The sequence below is a fragment of the Lontra canadensis genome, unplaced genomic scaffold (genome assembly GCF_010015895.1).
Source record: "Lontra canadensis isolate GAN:19392208 unplaced genomic scaffold, GSC_riverotter_1.0 scaffold30, whole genome shotgun sequence".
Taxonomy (NCBI): Eukaryota; Metazoa; Chordata; class Mammalia; order Carnivora; family Mustelidae; genus Lontra; species Lontra canadensis.
The window spans coordinates 11,143,053-11,170,735 of NW_022631024.1; the positions used below are offsets into that span (position 1 = coordinate 11,143,053).

At 54.3% G+C, this 27,683-nt stretch overlaps 1 protein-coding gene across 2 annotated transcripts; it reads left to right on the forward strand.

Moving 5' to 3' along the window:
* The first annotated feature begins 1,956 nt into the window (after nucleotides 1-1,956).
* On the forward strand, nucleotides 1,957-27,683 carry OLFML2A (olfactomedin like 2A). Of its 2 annotated transcripts, none has more exons than XM_032865832.1 (8): nucleotides 1,957-2,164; nucleotides 10,347-10,610; nucleotides 16,225-16,332; nucleotides 17,845-18,054; nucleotides 19,872-20,121; nucleotides 22,311-22,541; nucleotides 24,404-24,589; nucleotides 25,988-27,683. In XM_032865832.1, the coding sequence occupies exons 1-8, from the start codon at nucleotides 2,042-2,044 to the stop codon at nucleotides 26,590-26,592; spliced, it is 1,977 nt and encodes a 658-aa protein (XP_032721723.1). In that variant the 5' UTR covers nucleotides 1,957-2,041; the 3' UTR covers nucleotides 26,593-27,683. The 2 variants fall into 2 exon arrangements, with proteins under 2 accessions (XP_032721723.1, XP_032721724.1); XM_032865833.1 differs by lacking the exon at nucleotides 1,957-2,164 and adding an exon at nucleotides 2,349-2,366.

A 27,683-nucleotide genomic window follows, 5' to 3' on the forward strand; every position in this document is an offset into this window, starting at 1 on the left:
TTTTGTCTATTATTTGAATAGCTAAGACATGCATTACAAAATTCCCAGATGCAAAAAAAGTATTCAACGAAAAGTAAACCTTTCTCCTTACTCTGATTCCCCAAAACTGGTTTCCCTCCTGAGCAATAACCACCATACTGGTTTATAGTGTGTCCATTCACAGATAGTCTGTGCACATAAGACCACACACCAGGGGCACCTGCGTGGCTAAGTCGGTTAAGCTTCTGCCTTTGGCTCAGGTCAGGATCCCAGAATCCTGGGATCGAACCCCCATATCAGTGGGGGGTCTGCTTCTCCCTCTTCCCCACCCCCCTGCCTCAAATAAATAAAATCTCTAAAAAACAAAACAAAACACAAAAAAGCAGCATATTCATGTTTTATACTAATCCAGCCCTGGTTTTGACACATCCCCTGATCTCTAGTCATGAAAGAAGCGAATCTGTACTGAACACTGGCCGCACGTGACTTGTCACAGCTCAGAGTCCAAGAGCACCAGACCTTGTGTTAAGCCGGTAGTTCTCAAATTATAAATCCTCTGGAGGACTTATTAAAACAGATTGCCGGGCCCCATCCCTAAAGTTTCTGCTTCCCGAGATCTGGGTTAGGGCCTGAGAACTTGCATTTCTAAGTTCCCAGGTGATGCTGAGGCTGCTGGTCCTGGGGCCACGCTGCCAGACCACTCAGCTAGCTGCTCGTGGGCAAGGTCTGTGCGCTGTTGATTTATGTCTCTCCCACAGGGAAGGCATAAAGGATGCAAGGAAACACACATATCAGCTAGAAAGTTTCATGGGGTGATAAATGCTATGAAGAAAAGGTGCAGGGGAGGGCATATGCACGAGGGGGAAGTTCTTGAGAGTAGCGGTAAGGAAGGGCATTTGCTAGGCACTCCATAAATACTTGTTGAGTGGAAAAAAAAAAAAAGGAAGGACGTTTGAGGCACAATTAAAGGTTCCTTTTTGAGCAGTTGAAGTGTACAAGGGCAGGGAAACAGACACACACAGGTGGAACTGTTTTGGCCCAGGGGAGGGTCACCCACAGAGTCAGTGTGGAGAGGAAGAGAAGGGCGTCTGGCCCCGCTGGGGTGCGCAGAGGTGGACGGTCCTGCGAAGTGACTGCGAAGCAGCCCAGGGTGAGATAATTCGGGGAATCCGAAAGAAACCCAGAGAGGAGAGGGTTTGAGAAGGAGGCATGATCCAGAGCCGTCGATTCTGAGAAGGTAAAGAGGTGCCGCCTTGGGTGCGGTACAGGAGCTCCGGGGGCCCTCCACGAGCCACCTCCCAAGTGAGATCGAAGAGCCCCGGAGCGAAGGGAGGGGCAGGGAACCTGAGGAGTGACGACAGGAGGCGGCTCCAATTGACAAGTTTTGCAGCCTGGGAACCGGAGAAATTGAGCTCTCCCTGCCGAGGATGGGGAGGAGAAAGGGTGTTTAAACGCCAGGAGGTCCTGAAGTTGAGTTAAGGGTCCACCGGCGGGATTTTGGAGGGAAGAGGAAAGAAACAAGCGGGGGGCAGGTGCTGAGCCGTGAAAAAGGCAGAGCTGGCGGGGTCTGGGTGTTGGGAGAGCTCAAAGTCTCGCCTGCCTTGGAAACACGACTCATCTGAACTTTACAACCACTCCAAAAGGAAAGCACTATTTCTCCCATTTTACAGATGAGGAAGCTGAGGCTCAAAGAGGCGAAGGGACACACCCAAGGTCTCCCATCTCACAGAGCAGGACCTCCGCCCGCGGGGGAACCACTCGCTCCGCTTATTGGCCCCGCTGCTCCTGGGGACTCGGAACAAGACCCTTTTTTGTGTCCTCGCAGGGATGCCCTTCGGAGAGCCGCCCAATGGCGAAGAGGCCCAGCAGAGACCCGGGCGGGGCGGGATGCCCCCTCCACCCTAGCTCCGCCCCTGGCGGCGCGGGAGGGGGCGCGGCGCGGGGCGGGGGGCGCGCCGCGCGGGCTTTGCTGGTTGCGCACCGAGCTCGCAGTGTGGACCGCGCTTCCCAGCGCCCGCACGCGGCTGTCCGTGTCCACCGTGCCCACCGTGCCCATCCCGCCATGGCCGCGGCCGCCCTCCTGTCCCGGCCCCGGCCCGGGCCACTGCCCCTGCTCCTGCTGCCGCCGCTGCTGCTACTGCTGTTGCTGCCGCCGCGCGCGGGCCGGGTGCGCGCTGACAGTAAGGTACGGCGCGGCCCTCTGACCCGGGCTCAGCTCCGCGGGGAGCCGGGCGCGAGGGGGCGCTGTGGCCGGGGTGCGGGCCAAGGAGGGTGTTAGGGCCGGGAGCAGAGGACCAGGAGAGGGTAGACCCGACAGGCTCAGCACGGAAGCCACTCCGGCCACGACCCAGGGAGAGGAGCGCGTGGGGCAAGAAGTGCTGGAGATGGTAGGGGTACTTGGGACCTGGGGGTCTCAGGAAAGGGCTCTGGGACCTAATCCAGTGCGGGGAGATAAGCCCTGAAAACCAAGGCCAGGAAGAGGGGAGCCTGAGATTTTGGAGGGGGCGCAGACAAGAGATGCAGTCCCCAGCCTAGGGAAAGGATTCCCAGGAGCGCTGGGCAGGGGCAGCCTGGGAATCCGGCTCAAAGTTTCCAAGGGAGACTGTCAGGTAGACTCCTGCGTAACTGCTTCCCAGGGACTCCCAGGGACTCCCAGGTTTGCACCAGAGCCTGAGACAATGCTTTCCGGCCATGCTGGGGACCCAGAGTCCCTACGCAATGAACCTAGTGGGCTAGTCACTTGCTTGGCTTCTGGTAGTCCTGCCGGGAATCTGTTGCACCCTCTGGAGGACACCGTGCTTCCAGAAGGGACCTGAAGTCTTCTCAGGTGTGGCTAAAAGGATCTGCTGTGGTGTCAAGCAGACCTGAGTTCAAATCCTCCCTCCACCTCTCGGCTGGGTGATCTTGGGCCTTTCACCCCTCCCAGTTTCTGTTTTCTCACTTTTTAATATGAGAATAATAATAGCAACCACTTCCTGCATTTGGTGATCATGCCTGTAAAATGTTTAGCACCACACCTGGTACCTAGTAGGTGCCCGATAAATCATGCTGTGATTACAGAATCTTACTAAGGGAACACTTGAGCGTGTTCTGGAAATGACCCAGTAAGGACGAGGATGGAACCGGGAATGAATGAGGGGCAGGAAGGAGGTAGGGCCCTGTTCTTGGTGCAGAGCAAAGGAGTGACTTTTTCTGATGTTGCTCCAGCCTCTATCCTGGGTAGAAGGTGAGGCTGCACTGTCCAGAGGCCAGGCAAAGAGTAGAAGCCACTAGCCACACGGTAAGTATGAGCACTGGGGACCAGCAGACCCTCATCCTAAAGATCCAACTCTGGGTATGAAAACAAGGGAGCTGCAGTCTTGACCATGTGCTCCAAGGACAAGAAAGGAATGAGTATCAGTCGTACTTTACAGGTGGGAAACTAGGGTACATAGAGAGGTGGCTAGCTTGTGAATCAAAAAACCTGGGTTCGGGCCTTTTGTTGTTCTTTGGTTGTGCGACCTTGGGCAAGTAAGTCGCGGCCTGCCTCTGGGCTTCAGCTTCCCCATCCGAAAAACAATGTCTGCCCACTTCCTTTCCACGAAGGACCTTCTTGGATTCCCTGACCTGGCTCAGGTAGGGGAACAGCAAGCAAAAAAACCCGCATGTAACCTAATCAGTGCTTTGCCCCTCCCATCCCTCTGGCTGGGAAGAGTATTTGGTCCTGGGCATCCTCTGAGCTGTGCACTGTGCGTGTAGGGCTTGTGGGGGAGGGCTTGCACTCAAAACAAAGCAAAGACAAAGAAAACCTAACACCCTGTTTATGTAGTGAGTCAGCCAAACACTTGCTAGGTTGTGCGTGTGTGTGTGTGTGTGTGTGTGTGTGTGTGTGTTTAGTTGTCCCAGGGCAAGCTGGGGCTGGTGGGGTAGGGAGGAGCACCCTAGAGCCTGGAGGACGAAGCAGCTGGGGGACACAGCACAGGCCTCCTTCAGAACCTCCCACCCCACACCACTTCAGCCAGCTGGGAAAAATAAAAATCAAGTGATGGGTGAATTTACTCCGCATTCCTCAGCACAGCCGGTCTCCTGCTGGCTCTATGGGGAGGGCTGTTTTCATAATCACCCTCTCCCTCCCCCATAACCATCCTTCCTCTCCAAGCCTGTCCGATTTGGGGGGGGCGCAGAGAACTTGGGGGAGGGAGAGAGCCCTTCAAGGGCCAACCTGGGACTTGAAATCTATCTATCTAGGGCCCTGAGGGGTTAAGTTGGCTCTCTCCTTAGGCTTCCTGCTCCTGGGAGGTCCAGTCCCCCCTCCTGCCCCATACTTTCAGGGGTACAGGGGCAGCTCAACCCCAGGACTCACCAGAGAACTCTGTGGTCTCGGGCAGCTCCTCACTCGGTGTGTTTTAATTTTATGTTTATAGCAAGGTCTCTCCTAAACAGGACTTGGAGTTTTCATCTAGGGAAGTGCTTTGTCCAGCATGGGAGTGGGAGAGGGGGTTCACAGCTTCCCTGGTATCTCTGAGGGGCTGCCCGGCTCGGAGTTTGGGATGGACAGACAGGGAACCACATGAAACCCAGGCATGGCAGCACAGACCTCTGGGAACCTGCTTTCTGCTCTATGGCCTTGGAATGAGGCTGAGAATTCCCCATGGCTACCTCAGTTTCCCCATCTGTGAAAGGTGCCTCACTTCCTCCATGCATCCAGATGTGGGAAAGGGGTCTTGGGTCATCCCTGTCACTGACCAGGGCCCCAAGGGCAGGGGGAAGGCCAAGGCTTGTGGGAACTGGGCCAGGGGAGCAGGAGGGTCTGAAGCAGCAGGTGGCGAGGTGTCGCAGGCTCGATCAGATGTTCTAGGCCAGGCTGGTCCCGGGGGCTTAGGTGTTGCTGCGCCTCCGCTCTGGGAGGTTCCGCCTGTGGGTGTAATTGAAAACAGGCTCAGGGAAGACAGAGAATACAAGTGATAGAGTCCTTCTGTACACAAAGAACATGGGGCTAGGCCAGGCCCCACAGGGTCTCTCTACAGGGAAATTCTTGCCCCAACAGTCCCGTTGACCGGGGCACCTAGAACAAAGTACTGAGAAATATCCTGTGTGCCAAGCCCCATGCCCAGCCCTTAAATCCAGAATCTTACACAACCCTGCTGCCGGTCGCCGCGTCCCCTCCATCTGACAGGCTTGAACAGTGAAGGTCAAAACAGTCAGATGGAGGAGTTTGCAGAATCCTGGGGTTCCAGGATGCTCAGCTTTCAGTGGGCATCCAAATGGCCTGGGGAACCTGAGTGCCTGAGTTATGAAGTGTGGACTAAGGCCAGGGCGTCTGCATTTTTGAAGTGCATTCCAGGTAATTCCAAGGCACATCCCCCTGTTGAGAACTTGGCAGAGATACAGAGAGCCATGGAGGTTTGTGGAGTGAGAGAGTCACTGATCAACAAAGAGGAAGTTTTGGAAGATTAAGCCAGCAGGGAGGAGGGTACTGTGTCCCTAGAAGCAGTTAATGGGGTCCGAACTCGGCCTGTGGTCATGGAATGGAGAGTCGGAGAGAGAGGTGGGGGATATTCAAGATAAAGAATTGGAAGAATATGACTGATGGCTTGTCCAGAGTACAACAGAGGCTCAGAGGCCTGGGGTGGGTGGCGGGTAGGTAGACATCAGTTGAGAAAAGAAGCCGGGTCCAGCTTTGGGTGGCTCCAGATTGGGGCCATCCAGGGAGGTGTCGAGCTGGCAGTGGGCTCTGGGGGAGGTCTTTGCCTGCAGGAGGACATGGAAACGGGCTCTCAGGGGGCTCTCAGGCCATGAGAGAAGAGGGAAGACTCCACCTCAAGGTGACACAATTTGAATCTGCTCATTTCTAGAACATTTCACAGCTTGAGCACCCCTCTTCCCACTGTGGCCAGATTTATCCATCTCAAGAAAAATCTCAAGGATCTCTTGCCATCTCATTGTACCTTGCAAGGACGTTCTTAAGCACGAGCCATCCACATTTCTGGGGTCTTTGGCAGCAGCGTGTCCTGAGTGAGGCTGTAGAGAGAGGTGGAGCGCAGCCGGTGGGAGGCTGAGGCAGGGACTGCCCTGCTTCACAGTAACTCCAGCCCTCGGGCCCAGGGCAGGATGGACCAGCCCCAGTAGACAGAGCCCCAGGCTCTCTCCTGCCCCCGCCGTGACCCACCCCCCAGGCCCTCTTTTTGTCACAGTTCAGTTGCTATTGGAGGAGCCCTCCGCTGGTGACGAAGGGTGGTCATGGGAGGAACAGCAAGTAAACCAAATTTTTGGAGTCAGGCTCTTCATAGTGACCCTGAGCGAGCCTCTAGTCTTCCCTGACGCTCAGATTTCTCTCCTTTAAGGTGGGGCTGTGAGGAGAGGAGAGAGGGAGAAATGGCTTGCGGACGTGAGGGAGGGTTTTTGGCGGCTACCTGGGCAGCAAGTACCACAGAAAGAGCGGTGACCCTGTGCCAGGTTTGGTGTCGGCTGCTCTGCGTGGTGGACTCATTTCAGCCTCAGGACAGGCTTACGAGGCAAAGACGTATCCTCCCCATCTTGCAAGGGAGGGTGCAGAGACTCAGAGAGGCCGAGGCCACGCGGGGAAATGGAAGACCTGGGGCTCAAGTCTGGGCATGGTCCGTCCCCCCACCGCCATGGTGCTTGGCTGCCTCCAGTCAAGCACCACGGGGTCCAGCAATCACGGAGGAAGGGCCTTGCCTAGGCTCCTGGCAGCTGGGGCTGGGAGCCGAGGCCCTCTGCCGACTCCTGGCCAGTGTCAGGGCCTTGGCCGCCCCCCTCAGGACGTCGCACCTCATCTGAGGAGAGAAGGAATGTTGCAGTCTGATATGGAGTCTGCAGGCCAGCTGGTGGGGGGGGCAGATGCCAGGGTGACGGGTGGGTCCCCAGGAGGAGGCCTGGCTGGCCTGGCCACACAGAACACAACCACATCTGCCCATGGGGGTGACTGGGAGTCCACAGCAGAGCTGGGAAGGGGGCCCAGGAGACTTGAAGAGAAGGCAGGCTCGAGGCATTGTCCGAGATCTAAGGAACGCGTGGGACCATAGCCTGGCTGTCAGCGTTCGCAGGCAGAGGAGGACTGCCTGGAGGAGTTGCCCAGAGTACACTCCACCCACAGAAGGCCCAGGACAAAGCGTCCAGCCATAGTTTCCTCCTTCCCCACCCTCCTCGTCCCCCAGGGGACTGCAGGTCTACCCACACCAGGCTCTAATCCCCTTGAATGGGTCATTTGATGGCTCCAGGGCTCAGATGTCTGAGGTCTCAGGACACCGCTAAGACTATCTGCCACCGCATCCACGTGGAGAAATGAACACAGAACCAACCCTTTCAGGATCATTGTTAGTAAAAATAACGGCTGTAATATAATATACAGACCACGCTGTGGACTTCTGGCACTGGACTGAACGTGTTCCTGGGCTCCCCTCTCTCAGTCCTCACACAGTCCTTTGTTGGGTAGAGAGTAGTGGTACCCTCATTTCACAGATGAGGAAACTGAGGCACAGAGAGATTAAGGAATCTACCCAAGGACACAGCTGTAGGTGCCCATGGCTGTGTGCCTCACCCCTGCCCCACACTTGCCCAGCAGTTAGTGAGTTCTCAGTAGATGTCTCTTTCCTGGGCTCCGTGCCCCAGGATTGCCTCCTCCATCCACCATCTACCCACGAAGCAGCCCAAGTGAGCTTCCCGTAATGCAGATCTGACCCTGGCTCTCCCCTGCTTTAAATCCTTCCATGACTCCCCAGGAAGAAGCCAAGATACTCAGCCAGCTTTCAGGGTCCTTCACAAGCTGGTCTCTGCCACTCCCCAGCCTAACCTCCTGCCACCCCAGGGTCCCACAAGCACCACCCAGAGCGAACCTTCTCCAGGCCCCCAGGAGCCAGGCCCTTGCTTGTCTTTACATAGCTGGTTTGCACTCCCTGGAATGCTCTTCTCCTTAGAGATGTCCCTCAAGGGGGCCCTCCCTGAGCAGTTTACTTGGGTGTCTTCCTCTGTGCTCTCCGAGCCCATCCTGCTGGCTTCTCGTATAATAGAGAAACTCAAGAATGTACCTCAGTCTATTTCTCCTACACCTCCAGCTGTCACCCAGGGTCTGACAGAGGCCAGAGGCTCAAACAGGTGTCTGACAGTTCAGAACAGAAATGGAATACTGGGGCGCCTGGGTGGCTCAGTGGGTTAAAGCCTCTGCCTTCGGCTCAGGTCATGATCTCAGGGTCCTGGGATTGAGCCCCACATCGGGCTCTCTGCTCAGCAAGGAGCCTGCTTCCCTTCCTCTCTCTCTGCCTGCCTCTCTGCCTACTTGTGATCTCTGTCTGTCAAATAAATAAATAAAATCTTTTAAAAGAAAGAAAGAAAGAAAGGAAGAGAAAGAAAGAAAGAAAGAAAGAAAGAAAGAAAGAAAGAAAGAAAGAAAGAAAGAAAGGGAATACCTATGGCCCTTCCCCAGAGGGCTCTGGGCCACTTGTGGGTGCTGGGATTGGCAGAAAGCCCAAAGGAGCCACAAACTCACCTGAGTCCTGGCGGCTTCAGTGAGAGCTGAGTAGCCATGAGGCCTGGGGGGTTTGTTGCTTGAGCCACAAAGAGCTGTGTCCCAAGAGCCTAGAGCCCAGGGTGGGCTGTGGGCTGGCTGAGCCAGCCCAGGGAGTGGCAGGAAAAGGTTGCGTTGCCCACCATCTCACAGCTGCTAACTCAGATGGTAATAGGTATAATAAACTTCAGATGGTAATAGGTATAATAAAGAAAGACAAAGCCACTAGATAAGGGGACAAAGAGTAAGGGGAGGCGGGTAGTCTGGAAAGTCTTCTCCGAGGAATTGATGGGTAAGTAACATGAGGGAATGGGCCAAGGGACTATCAGGGAGTAAGGGTATCAGGACGAGGGTCCCAAAGCTGCAAAGTTCCTGAGGCTGGAGTGGAGGGACCCAAAGGAAGGAAAGGGCACCAAGACAAGGGGTTGTGGAGAGGCTATCAGCTCACATAGGCCTTCTTTCCCAGTGTCGTGCAACCATCAACACTACTTAGTTCCAGAACATTTTCATGACTCCACAAGGAAACCCCTGTGCCCGTTAAACGGTCACTCCCCATTTTCCCCCTCCCAAGTCCTGGCAGCCATTAATCTGCCTTCTGTCTGTGGGTCCGCCTCCTCTGGATGCCAATAAATGGAATCATCCAACAGGTGGCCTTTTGTGGCTGGCTTCTGTCACTTAGCATCAGGTGGTCAAGGTTCATCCCTGTTGTAGCAGGTGTCCGTACTCCATTCCTTTTTATGACTCAGTAATATTCCATCATATGGAGAGACCAGCTTTCCTTTCTCCATCAGCTGATGGACATTTGGACTGGTTCCACCTTGTGACTATTGTGAATCACGCTGCTATGAATATCTGTATAGGAGTTTTTGTTTCAACACCTGTCTTCAGTTCTTTGGAGAATAATTCTGCCTAGCAGTAGAATTATTAGGTCCTACGGTAATTGGTAATTCTATGGGTTTTTAAAGATTTTTTGAAAATATTTTATTTCTCAGGAGGGAGACAAACCATAAGAGACTCTTAATCTCACAAAACAAACTGAGGGTTGTTGGGGGGTAGGGGGTGGGGATAGGGTGGTGGGGTTATGGACTTTGGGGAGGGTGTGTGCTATGGTGAGTGCTGTGAAGTGTGTAAGCCTGAGGATTCACAGACCTGTACCCCTGGGGCTAATAGTACATTATATGTTAATAAAAATAAGAAAAAAACAAAGATTTTATTTCTTTAGTTGATAGGGAGAGAGAGCATGAGTTGAGGGGTGCAGAGGGAGAGGGAGAAGCGGACTCCCCACTGAGCAGGAAGCGGGATGTGGAACTCGATCCCAGGACCCCGGGATCATGACCTGAGTTGAGAGCAGACATGTAACTGACTGAGCCACCCAGGTGCCCCCAAGATTTTTTTTTTTTTTTTAAGTAAGCCCTATGCCCAATGTGGAGCTTGAACTCACAACCCTGAGATGAAGAGTCGGATCCTCTATCATCTGAGCCAGCCAGGTGTCTCTGAAATGTTTCTAAAATAATCCCTACACCCAATAGTGGGACTCGAACTCACAACCCCAAGATTAAGAGTTGCACTCTCTCATTGAGCCAGCCAGGCACCCCAATTCTGCGTTTAACGTACTGAGGAACAGCCAAACTATTTTCAAGGCAAACTATTCATGTTTTCAGGTATTATTACCTTAAGGCTACTGGACTCCGTTTCCTCCAAAGGGCTCCTAGATCCTCAGCTACCTGTAACCGTGCCCACAAAGGTGGGGGTGGGGGGGGTGGGCAGCGGGTCGTGCTGGATTCTGCTGCCTGTCCCCTCTAGCTCCTCCTCTCCTCCCCTCCAGCCAGCACTGGCCTTCAGCTCACCTGAGCCCCTCTTGTAGGTGTTTGGTGACATGGACCAGGTGCGTATGACCTCGGAGGGCTCCGACTGCCGCTGCAAGTGCATCATGAGGCCGCTGAGCAAGGACGCGTGCCGCCGAGTGCGCAGCGGGCAGTCGCGGGTGGAGGACTACTATACCGTGGAGACCGTGAGCTCGGGGACCGACTGCCGCTGCTCCTGCACGGCGCCGCCCTCCTCGCTCAACCCCTGCGAGAACGAGTGGAAGATGGAGAAGCTCAAGAAGCAGGCCCCAGAGCTCCTCAAGGTAGGCTTTCTGGGGGAGGGGAGGAAGGGAACACCTCCCGGAGGAGATCCTAGCACGGGCTGGTGCCAGGCTGTCCTTCCAGTGGAAAGTCCACACCCCGGGGAGGCGCCGTCATTATCCCATTTCACAGGTGGGGAAACAGAGGCTCCCTGAGGGGAAGCCACGTCTTGCTCCGGACTATTCGCCAGTAAGTGGTGGAGGCCGCGTTCTTCGTTTAGCTCACCCTGTGCTCCAGCGTATCTGCAAAATACAGGCTTCTGTTCAGAGAGCACCTACCACCAGCCAGGCAGGCACTAGTTCTGGGGATACAGGAGGAAACCAGACAAAGTCCATGTGTTCGGTGTGGGAGACAGAAAAGAAGCAAACACAAGAGAGAATATTTTATCATCCAGTTCAGTGTTCTGTATTTTACCCAAACCTGTTCATCTGTCAGCACCTGAATACAGTATTTTAAATTGTGTAGCATTTTATTGTTTTTAATGTAATAAGAACATGTCCCCTATGCAAGCCCCACCTGCATACCAGATGTGCTAAAGCTCTTTTTACGCATGTTTTCCTCTAAATTCTCAAACCATTCTGGGACATGTGGGATCACTGTTCTCGTTTTATGGGTAAGAAAACTGAGGTCTAGAGAAGTTAGGTAACTGGCCCAAACTCTCACCTAATGGCACGTAGCCTTGGATCTATGCCATACTTTCAAGTGAATTTTATGCTTACCTTCCCCCGCCAGCCACCACCATGGGCAGATCAGAAAGAAGCAGCACCTCTGGGGAGCACAGCCCCATGCCACCGCCACCTGCAGGGCCCATGCTTGAATAGACACATGCAGCCTACATCACTGTCCCCACAGCGAGCCAGGCACTTTCACACCATTCATAACATGCCCAGCAGTGCTTGGTGGGTCTGGGATTTGAACCACATCCTGCTGTATCCAAAGCATGTGTCCTAAACCACTTTTCTCCTTTCTTTCTGTAATGGACTAGATAGTTTTGGTGTCTTTTGAGAGTATCCTCTTCTTTTATAATTTGTTCCAAACATATGAGCATCTGCTTTGCCTTTTTTGGTATCAAGAACTGTGAAATTGACTGAGATGTTACCCTACTTGTAAGCTAACAACTTGGCAGCCAATTTCATGGATGCTGGCAGAAGACACAAGCCTCCTGGGTCAGAGACAAAGGACTTTATTACTCACAGCAGCCAGAGAATCTACATTTTCTTGAGCTGATTCTCCCAGCTCCAGTTCCCATGGGGTGACTCAGTGAAGACCTGCACACACACACTGGGGTATTTTCCAAGAGTGGAGCCCCAAGCTTAGAGAATCCAAATTTTTTTATAATGGGCACTGAGCACGCCTTCTCTACTCTGGAGGGAAACACTCTCTCTGTGTTCTGAGGCTGTTGCCTATATAAAAGATGTCCTAGAACAAAAATGCTCAGTGCCTCTGTATGCAAGACATGTGAAAAACTGTCTTCAACATCTGGCTAAAAATGTTTCCTTTCTTTCTTTCTTTCCTTTTTTTTTTTTTTTTTAAAGATTTTTTAAAATTTATTCGACAGAGAGCACAAGCAGGCAGAGCAGCAGGCAGAGGGAAAGGGCGAAGCAGGGCCCTATCCCTGACCCTGGGATCATGACCCGAGGCCAAAGGCAGATGCTTAACCAACTGGGCCACCTAGGCACCCCTAAAAATGTCTTCTTTAAATTTAATTTCAGCTTTATTTTTGTAACAACTAAGTGGATACCAAAGCTCTTAAAGTTGGCATAGGGTTGAATTTTAGGCCAAGTTCCCTCTTAACTTGTCAGTACCTGGACCCCACTGTCTCTCTGGGGCCTCGCTAGGGCCCTGCAAACTCCAGGTGCTGAGGCCATAGATCAATCTTCAGTTGTAGGAACAAATCCAACTTCTGCTCAAGTCCACCTCTCAATAACTAAACTGTAAGCATACTTTACACAGGGATATGCAAAATCTTTTCCAAAATTCTGGCTAATTTCATCCTTACCACAATCCTTTGGCAAGGGAACTTACTGTTCCAGCTTTACTTGTGGAGGAATCTGAGGCCCAGAGAGGGCTTGTGACTTGCCTAAGATCTCGCAACGAGAAACTGGTAGCATTGGGATTTGAGCTCAGGAATTCTCTGCTATATCCCCTTGTCCATGGAAGGGGTCCCTAGGCAGCTCTCAGCCTGGAACCCATTGTTCCTTGGGTCTTTTCAATGCACAGAAGCCATGGTGGTTTTCATTCAGCCTTATAGGACTGGAGTGGGGTAGTGGAGGGATTGACTCATCAGGTGGTGGTATAGGAGGAAGAGAAGATATGACTGGGGCAGGTACCCGAGAACCCCAAAAGGAGAAGGGGGCAGAGGCAGTATGAGACAGGGCTGAGGCCCCTTCCACTAGATTCGGCTCCTCCTCCCTCAGCAGGAGGCGGTCTATGGGAAGCCCTCCAGGAGTGGAGGTTAAGGGAAGCCCATGGAGGAGGGTGCACACACCCATGCTATACCTTTCCCTTGTTTCTACCCCAGCCCTTTACCTCAAGCTAAGAACTCCAGCTTTGGAGTGATTTGGTCTTGATTACATGACTGTGAGTAGAATGGAGAAGATTCTAGATTCCCCTTCTTGGGGACGTTGGTGGCAGGTGCATTCTTTTCACCTTTTTACTCCTTTTCCTTCTGGACATGAACTAGACATGGCCCCAACCTTGAGGACTCTCCGATCTCTTGGGGACACAGTTCCTGACTCAGAAGATTGGTCACTGGTGCTGGGCCAAGGGATGTCTCAGGGACTGTGGGAACCCAGAGGAGGAGATAATATTAGAGCTGGGCTTTGAGGGATGGGTAGGAGTCCCCCAGGCAGAGAAGAAAGGAGGGCATTATTGGTGAGAGCAAGTGGAGTGGATGTGGCCCAGGATGGCTCCCTCCCCTCTCTCTGCTCCAGCCCCACTGGTTGCCTGCCAATTCCTCTAATACAGGGCTTCTCGAACTATCTGTGGTGAAAGACTACTTTTTTTTAAAATAAAAACCAGTACTTTGGGAAAATGCCAGAAAAATGAATTATTAGAAAAATGAAGCAAAAACAGACATGCAAAATACAAGTCCACTGTTTTACTGTTAGAGTCAACAGATAAAAATTTCTCTGTCGGGCGCCTGGGTGGCTCAGTCATTTAAGCGTCTGCCTTCAGCTCAGGTCATGATCCAGGGGTCCTGGGATGAACCCCTGAGTAGGGCTGCCCGCTCAGTGGGGAGTCTGCTTCTCCCTCTCCCTGTCTTCCCTGCTCGTGCGCGCGCTCTCTCTCTCTCTCTCTCTCTCTCTTAAATAAATAAATAAATAAAATCTTTAAAAAAAAAATGTCTCTGCCAAAGCATCTGAAAGTTTATAAAAATCCACTTTCATTTTTTGCAATTATTTTATCACAGATGAGTAACCTGTAGCTTGGACCGGTGCTGGTCTGCGGACCACACTTTGAGTAGCGTGGCCCAAACACAACATGTCTCTTCTCACCTCCAGCTCTTTGCATAAGCTGTTCCCTTGGCCTGGAATGCTCTTCTACCATATTTGCCTAATCTGTGTTGTTGCTGCAGAGCTCAGCTCCAACATAACTCCCTGCTGGCGAAGTTTACTAATCCGCATCTGCTCCTCCATAAAGTCATGATCTGGGTACCTCTCTGCTACTCTCTGTTCTTTCACAGCCAGTGGAGGACCCTGAAGGCTTCTGCCGGCCTTACTCCTCACTGTCCTTAGTGCCTGGCCCAGAGGAAACATTTGCTGAGGTCGAAGAGGGTGCAGGGGCAGACCATGGGAAGCTCGAATGCCAAGCTTAGGAAGTGCAAGGTCACGCACGAGCAGTGGGGAGCCATGACAAGTTATCTAGCAAGGGAGAGACCCAGAGTCCAACCTGTGCTTTGGAAAGCTGGTTTTGGTGGCCACGAAGGAAGCAGAGTGAAGCCGGGAGGATCCGCTATAGCCCCCATGATTGTTGATATCCATGAAGCCCTTGCTGCGTTCCCGCTCTGTGCTGAGCCCTGTCCACACACTACTGCTCCTTACCACAGCCCTACGGCCTCGTTTCACCGAGAAGGAAGCTGAACCACATAGGAGTCTATGTGCATGGTTCTCCCACTGGGCTCCCCAGAGCCTGCGGGGTACAGAGTAAGTCTTCAGAGTCCGAGCAAGGTTCCAGGGAAGCAGACAAGACTCAAGGTCCCTGCTTCCCTGAGACTTCTCCACTCCCTTTTTCCATTTTAGAGATTAATGTCTACTCCAAGAAAGGCTCTCTGGCTTAAAACAGCTTGAACACCCCTGGGAGAGTGGGAGTCAAACTGTTTTGGAAACAGCTGGCCGGGGCCAGACAGGAGCGCTGGACTGCTCAAACCCCCGAACGATGCCACATGGTGGTAGGGGGGCCATGCGAGAGGGTAGGAGGAACTGCCCTTCTCAAGAAGCCAGGGGAAGCTGATTTCCAAGCCAGCCCTTTGTGCCATGGTTTCCCTGACCCTCACTGGCATCTTGGCCATCTGGAGAGAAAGCCCCATCCTCATGTCACATGATGGAGAGTGGAAAGGGAGGGGCAGCTGCAAGGGGGAGGAGTCCGGGGCTGGGCCAGGAGGACACAGCATCTGCCACCCACCTATTTGTTATGCAAGCTCCTCCCCTTCTCTTGGCCTCAGCTTCCCCACCTGAACACTGGAAGGAACACAGTAAAGCATGATGGGAAAGAGGTTTCGGTTTATACAATCTGGGTTCTGCAGCCGGCCCCATCTAACAACTGGGTGGTTTTGGACAAGTCACTTCACCTAAGCTGCAATTTTCCATTCTACAAGATGAAGATAAAATGCATCCAGACAAGCCAGCCTGGCTGGCTCAGTGGGTAGAGCACTCAACTCTTGGTCTCGTGGGGTGGTGAGTTCGAGCCCCACGTTAGGCATAGGGATTACTCTAAAAGAAATAGTTGTTTCAATCCCTAGGTGCAGACTCTGAGGCAAGTGATTCGTGTTACAGGGATTTATTATGAAAATGTTCCCAAGAGAAGCTGGTACCAAAGTGAATGAAGTGGGGGGAGAAGGAAGCACAATAGGGTGGGGTCTCAGGCCAGGCATCAGCCTTAGCCCCAGGGTGCACTGGAGTGCAAATAAATGACAGCTCAACTGTCCCCAGTGGGGTTAGGGAGCTGGGGCTTCGGATGCCCGCCCCTGTCAGACATTGCCTAAGGACTGCCCCAGCGGGATGTACTCTCCCAGGTAGTTTGGGGACACAGTGTCTCCCTGAAGAGAGTCACAGATGCAGGCTGTTAAGAAGGAGGAACACAGAAGCCAGGTATGGGATCTGGTATGGATCCCAGGGCATCCAGACTGATCTCCTCCAGTGCCCACTACACACCTCGTGGGGTTGTCTTGAGGACAAAGTAAAACAGCTCATTACAGCCCCTCACACAGCACCTACCACATCGTAAGTGCTCAAAAGATGGCATCTGTGGCTTTTCCCATGACGATTACCAGCAAGCTGGGTCTAGTGGGTGCTGAGGGCCCACATAGGCCATTGCAAGTGGTGGGGCTCCTTTTGCAGCCTTCGTGCCTGATCCTGTTCTCTGCCCTTGCCCTGATGCTCACCCTCTCCCGGGCAGCTCCAGTCCATGGTGGACCTCCTGGAGGGCACCTTGTACAGCATGGACCTGATGAAAGTGCACGCCTATGTCCACAAGGTGGCCTCCCAGATGAACACGCTGGAAGAGGTAAGGGCTGAGCTCTCCCCAGGAGCCATGGTGGGTCAGCACGGGGCGGGGGAGGGTGCGGGTGGGTGGGGGGAACAGGGGCTGTGTCAAAAGGGGCCCTGGCCATTCTGCCTTACCCTGCTGGCTGTTGAAAACTGGACTTCAGCAAGGGAGCTGGGAGAAGGAGAGGCAGGCCTCCAGGTCTAGACTTTGGAAAAGAGATCTGACTGGGGCTCACAGGCCTACAAGAGGCTGGAAGGCTGGCTGGAGAAACTGAGGCACCAGCTGATTGTCTGAAAGGGATGTGGAGGGGGCTGGCAGGAACTTGCCATGGCCCTCAATTCACCAAGACCAGGACTCACACATGGCACAACTCCAAGGCCATTGGTCACATAGAACGCCACATAAAAGCACAGGACTGGCCAAGCCCACTGGGGCAGGGCTTAAGAGAGCATGGCTGGCCCAGGGCCCACCTGCATTGGAAGCAGAGATGCTGAGCATCTCCTGGTCAGTACAAATGTACTAGAGGTCTAGGCAGGTGGCCAGAACTGGCCCCTGAGGGCAGCAACAGAGTTGGGCCATCATGGGGGTCCAGGCTGCAGGTTCAGGGTTTGCTGGCACGCATCTTTGCTGGCACAGCCAGGCCTCCGCCTGTTTCCTACATCCGGCCCCTGCTGGGCTGCTGGGAGCCTGGGGACGTGCAGCTGCCAGGAGCGGGTGTGGGGGCTTCCTTTCCCAGCTTCCTTTCCAGAGGGAGGGGGCACCTGGGCATCCTGTGCCCCAGGGTGGGAGATTAACCCCTTACTATCCCCAAAGTTGGGGGTCACCGTGGCTTTAATTATCCAGAAAGTGTTTGGTGTGTGTGTCCTAGGGGCTAGGCCCTTGCCAGCACAGGAGTAGGGTACCAGTTGCTGGATTTCCATGGTGCTCCAGTATTTTCTGTGCACCTAGGAGATATTAGGCTCTCCTGTTGCTAGCTCTGCAATTAGCCCCCTTTGGCCCGTCCTCCTGTAATCTTGGGAAATGTTAACTCACTTCATGTAACCATGAGCCAGACGATCTGGAGAGTATGTCTGCTGCGGCTGGAACAAGTCAGAAGTGATTTCCGTAGCCACAAAGAAATGATTTTTTAATTATCTTCTGTTTTGCATTATCTGTGCTTTGCTTCTGTTCACTAAGAGATAACTCAAAAAAATTTTTTCTTTTTTTTTTTTTTTTTACTTATTGCTAAGTCTGGGTGGAGTTGGAGAAAACAGCCTCGCCCAGAAGGGACCGGCTCCCTCTGCCCAAAGGAAAAACCTCACTCATTCACTTACTAAATAAGATTTTAATAATTACGTGGTCTCTTAGCAGCACGCTTTATCCACCTGTGGCCACGGGTGCCACCACCCTGCCCCTATCCCCTTGGGCCCCGCTCAGGAGACTGGGCCGCCAAGCGTGATGCCAGAAGCTGGGGTGTCCCCTCCAGGGTGGTGGGGGGTGGTGGCGGCTGTCAGAAGGGGCTAGAAAGACCCTGGAGTCCTGCCCCCACAGAGCGTCAAGGTGAACCTGAGCCGGGAGAACGAGGTAGTGAAGGAGAGCATGCGTCACCTCAGCGAGCAGCTGAGCCGCTATGAGAATCACTCTGCCATCATGATGGGCATCAAGAAGGAACTGTCCAGCCTGGGCCTCCAACTGCTGCAGAAGGACGCAGCCCCGGTCTCGGCCACTGACCCCGCACTCGGCCCTGCTAGCAAGGCTCAGGTGAGGCCATGGCCCTGGTGATGGGGCCAGAAGGTGGGTGGGCTTAGGAACATGGCGTGCCAGGACCTCCGTCCCGAGGGCCAGCTGGATGGGGGTTCGGGGTCCCAGGACGGGGCTGAGGGTTAGCACAGCTGGAGAGTCCCTGGCAGGGTGGGGGGCGGGGCTGCGGGCAGTGCAGCGAGCACTGTTGCTGAGAGGAAGGCATCTGGTGGCCTTCTGGTTCCCATTCCCAAACTAGCGGATACAAAGGCATAGAGACGACCCTCCCTGCCTGGCCCTGGGCAACAAGGCTGGCTGCTGCAAAACCACTTCTAGCCTCCCCTAGTGTGGCTGGGTCAGGCCTGCTCAGGGTCAGGTGGGCAATGTCTTGGGGGCGCTGCAGACTGACACCACTTCACCAACCCAGTCTGGGATGCAGAATTCCTGCAGCAGACACCCACACATTCCGTGTTCAAGCTCAGCAGAGTGGGCAGGCACACTGGGCGGTGCCACCCAAGATCTATAAAACACCTTTATGCACATTTGAAAAAGGCCCTCCTCCACGCAGACAGTTGGTGAAAAGGCTGTCCCTCCGGGCAAATGAAGAGAAGCCCCCGGAGGTGGGCAAATTATCCAGTGGCTCCTTCCTATGATAGCTACACATGAGGGGGTACAGACTCAATTTCAGTACCATCCGTGCCCCTTAGGCCAGTCACCCTCATGCGGGACACAGCCGCTCCGTTCCCCACAGCAGCCTCGTGTTTTAGAGTGGGGACTCCCGGAAGCCTCTAAATCTGACTTCTAAGGTCGAAACCTGCCTTCCTCACAGACATGATCACATAGCCACCTGCAAGAGGGACGATCATGGCCTGCTGGACAGATAAGGAAGCGTAGGGTGAGGGCCTGTGGGGAGAGGGGGGCTGTGCCGGGACTGGAACCCGTGGATGCGTGACTGGCAAGGCTGAGCTCTTCCTCTCCACCTCCCGGCCCCCCTGTGCTGACATTGTGCTGATGGGGCCAACTGTGTCTGCGGCCAGGACCGCCTCGCTGCTGATAAAGCATGGAGGAAACCTGGTGCCTTGGCCCAGGGCAGACTTCCTGCTCATTCCCGTGTCTTGTCCACGGGCGTGAATGAATGCTGTTCGGGCCACAGCACGGAAGGTCTAGAGACTGTACTTGCTGTATCTCCCGGAGATTCTGCTAATCTAACTGGGCGATGTCACAGGGCCTTTGTTCTTGTGCCAAGCCAGCATTACAAGCATGTAAGAGGAAGTGAGAATAAAATTTACAGAATGTTAGAAACTTCATGCACTAAGGGCAATGGCCTTGGTGACCAACCATCCAAGTTGGCCTGGGACTAAAGGGTTTCCCAGGATGCAGGACTTTCAGTGCTGAAACTGGGAAAGTTCCAGGCACACTGAGATGGATTGGTCACCCTGCTTTGGAGCCTGAAAACCTCGCCCCTGCCCACAAAGACCCATGAACAAGAGAGACAGGGATGGGAAGCTGATCTGGTGAGCAGCTCCCTCCTTTGAGAATTAACCATTATAATCTACCCCCTGGGGATGAGTATGCAGTGGTTTGGAAATGGAACAGGAACCTAACCTATCAGGTTGGGCTTCTTTCAGCCAGGGAACTGGAGAGCTGACTGGGGAAACTGAGGCATACCCCAGTCATGGACGTAGCCACTATGGGAGGAAAGCTGTGAGTTCACAAGCACCTGAGACCTAGGGCCTAAAGCATCATGACCACTTCCAGCCCCACCCACAGACTGAGCCTCCATGACCTCCTGAACCCCCTTTCTTCCCCTGAAGTCTGAGATCTCCCTTCTCCCTCAGGACACAGCTGGAGGGAAAGGAAAAGAAAACAACAAATACGGCAACATTCAGAAGGCCCTGGCAGACAGGGGCCTCACAAAACCTCCTAAGGAGAAGCTGCTGAAGGTGGAGAAGCTGAGGAAGGAGGGCGGCAAGGGCAGACCCCCCCAGCCCACAGCCAAGCCCCGGACCCTGGCCCAGCAGCAGGCTGTGATTCGAGGCATTACCTACTATAAGGCGGGCAGGAAGGAGGCAACCGAGGCCATGGCCGGTGAGTTGGAGGAGGACTGGACCCTGGGGGTGTGGGGGCCTGTTTCTGGGTGGCTGCACCCCAAGCAGGGGACCCGGTGTCTTCTCTACAAACTGCCCCAGATTTCAGGCCTGCTGGTTACCTATCGGCGTCCGTCGCTCAACCACACAATGCGACGGTACCCCTTGTGGGGTTGTTGGGGATGAAATGATTGTATCAACGCAAAGGGCCACGAGGTTCTTCTCCGGTATTTTCGGCGGTCTCTGCCCTCACTGGACTTTTCCTTCTTCATTTAGAGATTTGCCGAAAGTCCACTATGTACGTGCCAGATCTCCCAGAGGTTCCGCCTAACACAGACTTCACAGTCCAGTGGGAAAAAAGACCCATGAGCAGGCAGCAGCCACAGGTGGGGTGGGACTCTCCAGGGGCTGGAGCCAGGCCAGGTTCTGGGACGTGTTCTGGAGCCTTCGGAGCACGTCTCATTTCCATAGAGGCCTTGGCGGGGATGCCTCCCACTTCCTATTTCCCCAAAGAGGAGCCCACAGACTCCTGTATTTTTCCTGCAGTCCGTGGGGGATCACAGTGAAGGGGAACCAAGTAATTAACCAAAAAAACCCACAAGAGACAAAAGTCCCAAGAGTACCCAAATTTCTGGGCCATCCCCACTGGTGTGGCTCCTGATTTTTCCTCTGAGACCCTCCCCAGATGCCTGCTCTCGTCTTATGTCCCAGAGAGGTGACCCAAGCCTGCTCGCCCACCCTGGGTCCTGCTGACCACCTCCTTCCATGAAGCCCTCTGCCCACCCCATGTCCAAGGGGCCAGGAGGTGGAAATGTGAGGGACCAGACTCCTTCAAGAGCCCCCCTAAATTCTTGGCCTCTCAAGGCTCAGGGGCCTCTTTCCAGATCCCCCGGTGGCAGCTGCTGGCTCTGAGTCCTGCCAGCTCCGCCTGCCCGCAGTACAGAGCCTCCGAGCCCTGGCTGGGCACTGCGGAAGAACAGCTGCAAACAGCTGGCTCTGCCAGCGAGGCCCGTGGGAACCAGGCCCTGGCCCTGGCCGGCTGCCAAAGCCAGGCCCCCCCAGAGGGTGTGTCCCATTCCCAAGAAACCCCAGGGGCTGCCCCACCATGGGACCGGCTAAACCCTATGCAAAGAGGAAGGCTGGCAGGGAGACAAAATGAGGGAAGTCAGATAATTGTCCCAGCGTCAAGGGACCTCAGCTCCGGGGGCCACACCATCCCCTTTCCTTTGTCCCTGGCATCACAGTCTTCTGTGTACTTTCACACACATTGTTGGACTTGATCCAGGTGAGGAAACAAACTCAGAGAGGTGAAGAGACGGGCTCCAGGTTTCACAGCGAGTTGCTGGGACTGGAACCCAGGTCAGCAGACTGCAAAAGCTGCCTGAGAGCCCTCCCCAGCTCTGTGCCCTGCAGTGGGGCATTGAATCTTCCTGTCTTCTTACCCAGACCCCATCCAGCCCAGCCCAGACAAGTGTGTAGGTCAGAGATGGCCCTAAACAGGTCCCACGGGAGCTGAAAAAGTCATCCTTTCAGCAAAGGCCTTGCCAGTGAGATTTGGCCGGGGGAAAGGGGGTTGGCCCAGAAACCCTCGCAATCAGAGGTAGGAGGTGAGTGAGGGGACAGAGAGATGGAGACCTGGGGTCCAGAGGTGATGGGAGGCTGACTGCATCTGTCCCTCCCTGCTTGAAGAGGCAAATGCTGTGTGAGAGGACCGATAGGCTGGGTTCCAGAGGAGAGGACCAGGAGAAAGTCTGTAAAATGGGAGCAAGGGTCTCTCCCTCCTAGAGTTGAATCTGGGGTGTGAAATAATTGGGACAAAGTATCTGACACTTAGGAGGGAAGGGGGCTCATGTTTGGCACCTCATGCTTGCCAGGACCTGTGCAAATGTTGTATACCTTTTCCTCTAATCATAGCAAGAGCCTAACATGGTGGGCCTTACAACTGTCGTTTCATAGAAGCGGAGGCTGAGGCCCACCGAGGCAGGGGACTTGGCTGAGGTCACTCAGCTGGGGGGCTTGGAGCCGGTCTGTTGACCACCAAGCCCCCCCACCACCCTCTTTTTGAGGCCTTTCACTCCTCAGGGCCTCCCCCATTCTCCCTGCCATGGCCCCAGAGCTGGGAGCCAGGTGGGCCCGGGGAGGACCCTGGGTGGCAGCACAGGATGTGAGCACAGAGTCCTCTCTCCACAGACAACGCCCTCAAGAGTGCCTCCTGGCTAGAAGACATGCCGCCCGGGGTGGAGGGCAGGCCGCCGGAGCCCGACTCCGCAGAGCGTGATGAGGCTGAGCCCAGGGCCTCAGAGGGAGCAGACTTGGCCTCCGGCACTCTCAGTTCCGAACCTGCCACCACCCCTACCCCAACTCCCACCATCCGGCCCCAGCCCACCGAGCCACCTTCACACGCAGATGTCCCAAGCCAAGGTGAGTAAGCGTCACGGGGTCCACAGAGTACAGCCCATGCGCCAGACCCAGACTGCAGCCTGGTTTTGTCTGGCCCTTGAGCTAAGAACAGTTTTACATTTTGGAAGGGTTGCGAGAAAAGAATACGGGACAGACGTATGTGGTCTGGGAAGCTTAAAATCTTCACTATCTGATCCTTTGTAAAAAGTGTGAGGAGGGGCGCCTGGGTGGCTCAGTCAGTTAAGCAACTGCCTTCGGCTCCGGTGGTGATCCTGGAGTCCCCAGATCAAGCCCCGCATCAGGCTCCCGTCTCGGTGGGGCATCTCCTTCTTCTTCCCTCTGCTTCTTCCCCTACTTGCTCTGTCTCTCTAGCTTGCTCTCTCTCTCTCTCTCTCAAATAAATAAATAAATAAAATCTTAAAAAAACGCAAGAGAGTTTGAGGACATTAATAGTCAAACAGGTAGTATTTCTTTAAAAAGATTTTATTTATTTATTTGACACAGAGAGAGACACAGCGAGAGAGGGAACACAAGCAGGGGGAGTGGGAGAGGGAGAAGCAGGCTTCCTGTTGAGCAGGGAGCCTGATATGGGACTCGATCCCAGGACCCTGAGATCATGACACTTAAAGACTGAGCCACCCAGGTGCCCCCAACAGGTAGTATTTTAAACAAATCCTTCCTAACACGTCAGCTAGAATCCCATCATCAAATCCTGCAACTATTTTCACTTCTTTATCTTTTTATGTCCATGTTTGTAGCTTTGGCGTGTGTCTTTCGGTAGAAATCTTTCCCATTAAATCATCAAGCCCAGGGGCGCCTGGGTGGCTCAGTGGGTTAAAGCCTCTGCCTTCAGCTCAGGTCATGATCTCAGGGTCCTGGGATCGAGCCCCACATCGGGCTCTCTGCTCAGCGGGGAGCCTGCCTCCCTCTCTCTCTCTGCCTGCTTCTCTGCCTACTTGTGATCTCTGTCTATCAAATAAATAAATAAGATCTTTAAGAAAAAATCATCAAGCCCATCTTTCTGGAGGGCTTCTTGCTACCTGTGATAACAAGATGTTGTTAAACCCATTCCCCACTTGGATCTGAGTGCATTCAGCTTCCAGGAAGCTTTCCTAAAGGGTCTGTCAGCGGTGTGGACAGTAGCTGCCGCTTACCTGCCTCTCACCCCCAGCCCGTTTCCAATGTCAGAAAACTGGAAATAATGTGAAGGCCTAACACCAAGGGGACTGGGGCACAGCTGTCTGGTGGCCTGGTAGAGCCTTGAAATCACATCATTAAAAGCCATTTAATGATGTGAGAAATTGCTCAGTGGGGGGAAAAAACAGGATACATAAAACTGTATATTCAGGAGAATCATGATTTTTTAAAAGTACATCTGCATGACTGCATATGCAAAGAAAAAAAAGAAACAGAAGGAAACAAAACATGTTTAAAATTTTCTTTGGATAATGACATTTTTCATTATTTTTCTTTTCCTCATTCTCCTTTGCTGAATGTTCTGTTTTCTACATTGATCAGATATTGCTTTGATCATCAGGAAAGTGGGAAAAAGGCTGCAAATATGGGGCGCTTGGGTGGCTCAGTCAGTTAAATGTCTGCCTTTGGCTCAGGTCATGGTCTAGGGTTCCTGGGATCAAGTCCCATATCAGGCTCCCTGCTCAATGGGAAGCCTGCTTCTCCCTTTCTTTCTGCCCCTCTCCCCTCCTTGTGCTCTCTCTCAAGCAAATGAATAAAATCTTAAAAAAAAAAAAAAAAAAAAGAAGGTTGCAAACAAAATATCGGGAGGGGTTTTAAGTAAGACCCGGATGATGTTCCCAGGACTTGCCCTGGCTCCGGGGCCTTTGGGGCCGAGGACCTCATGCTGCACCCCTCACTCCCCACAGGCAGAGAGGTGAGCTGTGAGGGCACCCTGCGGGCTGTGGATCCCCCCGTGAGGCACAACAGCTACGGGCGCCACGAGGGAGCCTGGATGAAGGATCCCGCTGCGAAAGATGACAGGATCTATGTCACCAACTACTACTACGGGAACAGCTTGGTGGAGTTCCGCAATCTGGAAAACTTCAAGCAAGGTTGGAGAGCCGGGAGATGGGACGAGGGTCGGGGGTGGGTGGCCTAAGAAGGGTCTCCCATGGAGACTGGGCCCTCTTGTGCCTGTGCTTTCCCGTGGTCCAGACTCCCAGCCTGGCCTAGCTCCAAACGATCAGCCACCCCCCACGAGGGGCAGCTGAGGGCACCCCCTGTGTGCTGGATCCAGGAGCAGGAATGAGGCAACAAACAAGATGAACGAGGTCCTGTCCTCAGGAGCCTAACTTACTGTCAGGAGGAGCAATACTTCGGGTTTCCTGTTCTTGAGCACTTACTATGTGCGCATCACACCGCGTGAGGCAGCTCATGGTAGCTTCTTACTTCTCTGAGGAGGGCGGGTTATCACTCTGTTTTACAGGTGAGCAGAGCCCCAGGACTTAGAGGAGGTGCAAGTCTGCGCAAGGAAGGGCAGGATTTGGGTGATCAGATCTGGGGCATGATGGGGGAGGGGTCATTTAGGCCTGACCCGCCCTCCAGAAACTCACAGTCTGATGTGAGAGGCAAAGACCTTGGGAAATAACTCCAGTGTAGTGTCTGAGGGAGAGCTTGAGGGACTGTGGGACCCAAGCCTGGATGTCCGAGACCTCCCAGAGGACGAGCTGATGTCGAGCTGAGCCCTGGAGAAAGAGCAGGAAGAAGCCATAGAAAAGGGAAAGGGCCACGTGTTCCAAGCAGAAGGCCCAGTGTGTGCCAAGGCCCGGCAATGAGAGGCAGGCTGGCCCTAGAAGGGAGGTGGGGGAAGCCTAAGGAGAGAGTAGGCTCAGGCAGACCTTAGGAGCCACATTAAAGTTTGGGTTTATCATGACAGCCATGGAGTCAGAGTATGGCCTGGAACAGCCAAAGTCCTTTCTTTGCCAGGTCAAAAGTGACTTGATGCCTGCCTCAGGTGGCTCACAGGCTGGTGTGGAGGACGCCAGTAAAAAGTGCCAAGACAAGGGTGACGGGAGGCCAGAGGAGTGGCCCTCACTCAAGCCCGGGGAGGTGGTGGAAGACTTCCTGGAAATATTGGTGGAAAGGAAAATATTGGTGGAAGGCTCTGAAAGATAAGGAGGCATTGCTGAAGCAGATAGGATGGGGAATGGCAGTCCAGACAAAAAGCCTGAGCAAAGGCCCTGAGACAAAGCTAGGGGCTGTCTAAATCCTGGCTGTGCCATTCCATAACCGGATGACCTTGAACCCTCTGATCCTGTTTCCTCCTTGGCAAAGGGGGATGCTAATAGTACCTGCCACTCTTAGGGGGTGGGGGTTGGACCCGCAGGCGGTAAGATGATCAGCCTAGCTCCAAGCCCGGAGCCTGCTCTGTATCCCCTGCCTACTGCGGTACTCGGGACCCTGGGAGGCCTGGCCCTGCCCGGGTGTGAGCAGCTGCCTTGCACACACAGGCCGCTGGAGTAACGTGTACAAGCTGCCCTACAACTGGATCGGCACGGGCCACGTGGTGTACCAGGGCGCCTTCTACTACAACCGGGCCTTCACCAAGAACATCATCAAGTACGACCTGCGGCAACGCTTCGTGGCCTCCTGGGCACTACTGCCCGACGTGGTCTACGAGGACACGACGCCCTGGAAGTGGCGCGGCCACTCGGACATCGACTTCGCCGTGGACGAGAGCGGCCTGTGGGTCATCTACCCCGCCGCGGATGACCACGACGAGGCCCAGCCCGAGGTGATCGTGCTGAGCCGCCTGGACCCCGGCGACCTGTCCACGCACCGGGAGACCACGTGGAGGACGCGGCTGCGGCGGAACTCCTACGGGAACTGCTTCCTGGTCTGCGGCATCCTGTACGCCGTGGACACCTACAACCGGAAGGAAGGCCAGGTGGCCTACGCCTTCGACACGCATACGGGCACCGATGCCCAGCCGCAGCTGCCCTTCCTCAACGAGCACGCCTTCACCACCCAGATCGACTACAACCCCAAGGAGCGCGTGCTGTACGCCTGGGACAACGGCCACCAGCTCACCTACACCCTCCACTTCGTGGTCTGAGCCGGGACCTGTGCTCACAGGAGAGGCGTGGCCGTGGCTGTGGGCGTGGCCATGGCCGTGGCTCCCCCACAGCAGCTCCTGCAGGGGGTTCCGCCAACAAATATTTATCGCGGTCCAGGCCCAAGGCAGGTGCTGGGCACGTGGGGCAGCCAGGATAAAGCTTCCTTGGCACCGGGTGGGTTAATAATCCCTTCCCCTTGCAGAGCACTATGCCAAGAGCTTCACATGCGCAAACCCATTCATTCCTCCCAGTAGCACCCTCAGAGGTAGGCATAATTAAGCCCGTTTCACAGATGAGGACACTGAGGCACAGAGACCATGTCCCTTGCCTAAATAGCCTCAGCTTGGATCAGGCAGGCCAAACCGTCCCAACAGTCCTATGTGACAGAGGAGGAGACCTGACCATGCTCCCCTACACCTCCAGGCCTCTCCCTACCCCTCTAGTTTCTCTTGTTCTCTCAATTCTGTCTCCCTTCCCCGGGACCATTCAAAAGCAGAGGCTTCAGGGACCTCCACATGAGTGTTGTTGGAGGCCCCCGAGCGGTGTACCACCCCACGCCCCCGTTCTGGGTGAATTGCTGGTGGCCCCGGGCTTCAGGTCCCTTGGCTAATGTCCCTGCTCCTTGCCTTTGGCCACCCCCCACCCCACCTCACCCTCGGTCCAACCACATTCCAAACCTCCATGGTCACCCAGCCACTGAGCAGAAACCGCACCCCGAGGAAAAATACCGGCCCCTGTTCCAAGTTCCCCTCCCTCTGTATTCATGTTTATTTTCTCTTATTCCTCCTCAGTGCTGTCATTTGTTTCTGCAGTAGCAGCTGAGAAGGCCGCAAGCAGCTGCCTGCCAGCCCTGACTCTACCAGGGTGGGAGGCTGGGCCAGGCCCCGGGGCTCCCTCTCCACCCAGAACGCCGGCTTTGGCCACACACCCGGGCCACAGGACCTCTCCTCAGCTCCCGGAGCCCTGGGGCTTGGGGTCCATGTTGTCCTTTCCTTCTGGACCTTTGAACCCACAACCTAGATGTACTCAGGGATACCTCCAGGTCTGCCATGAGCGAGACCCTAGACCCAGGGTTGGGGTGGTGCCAGGA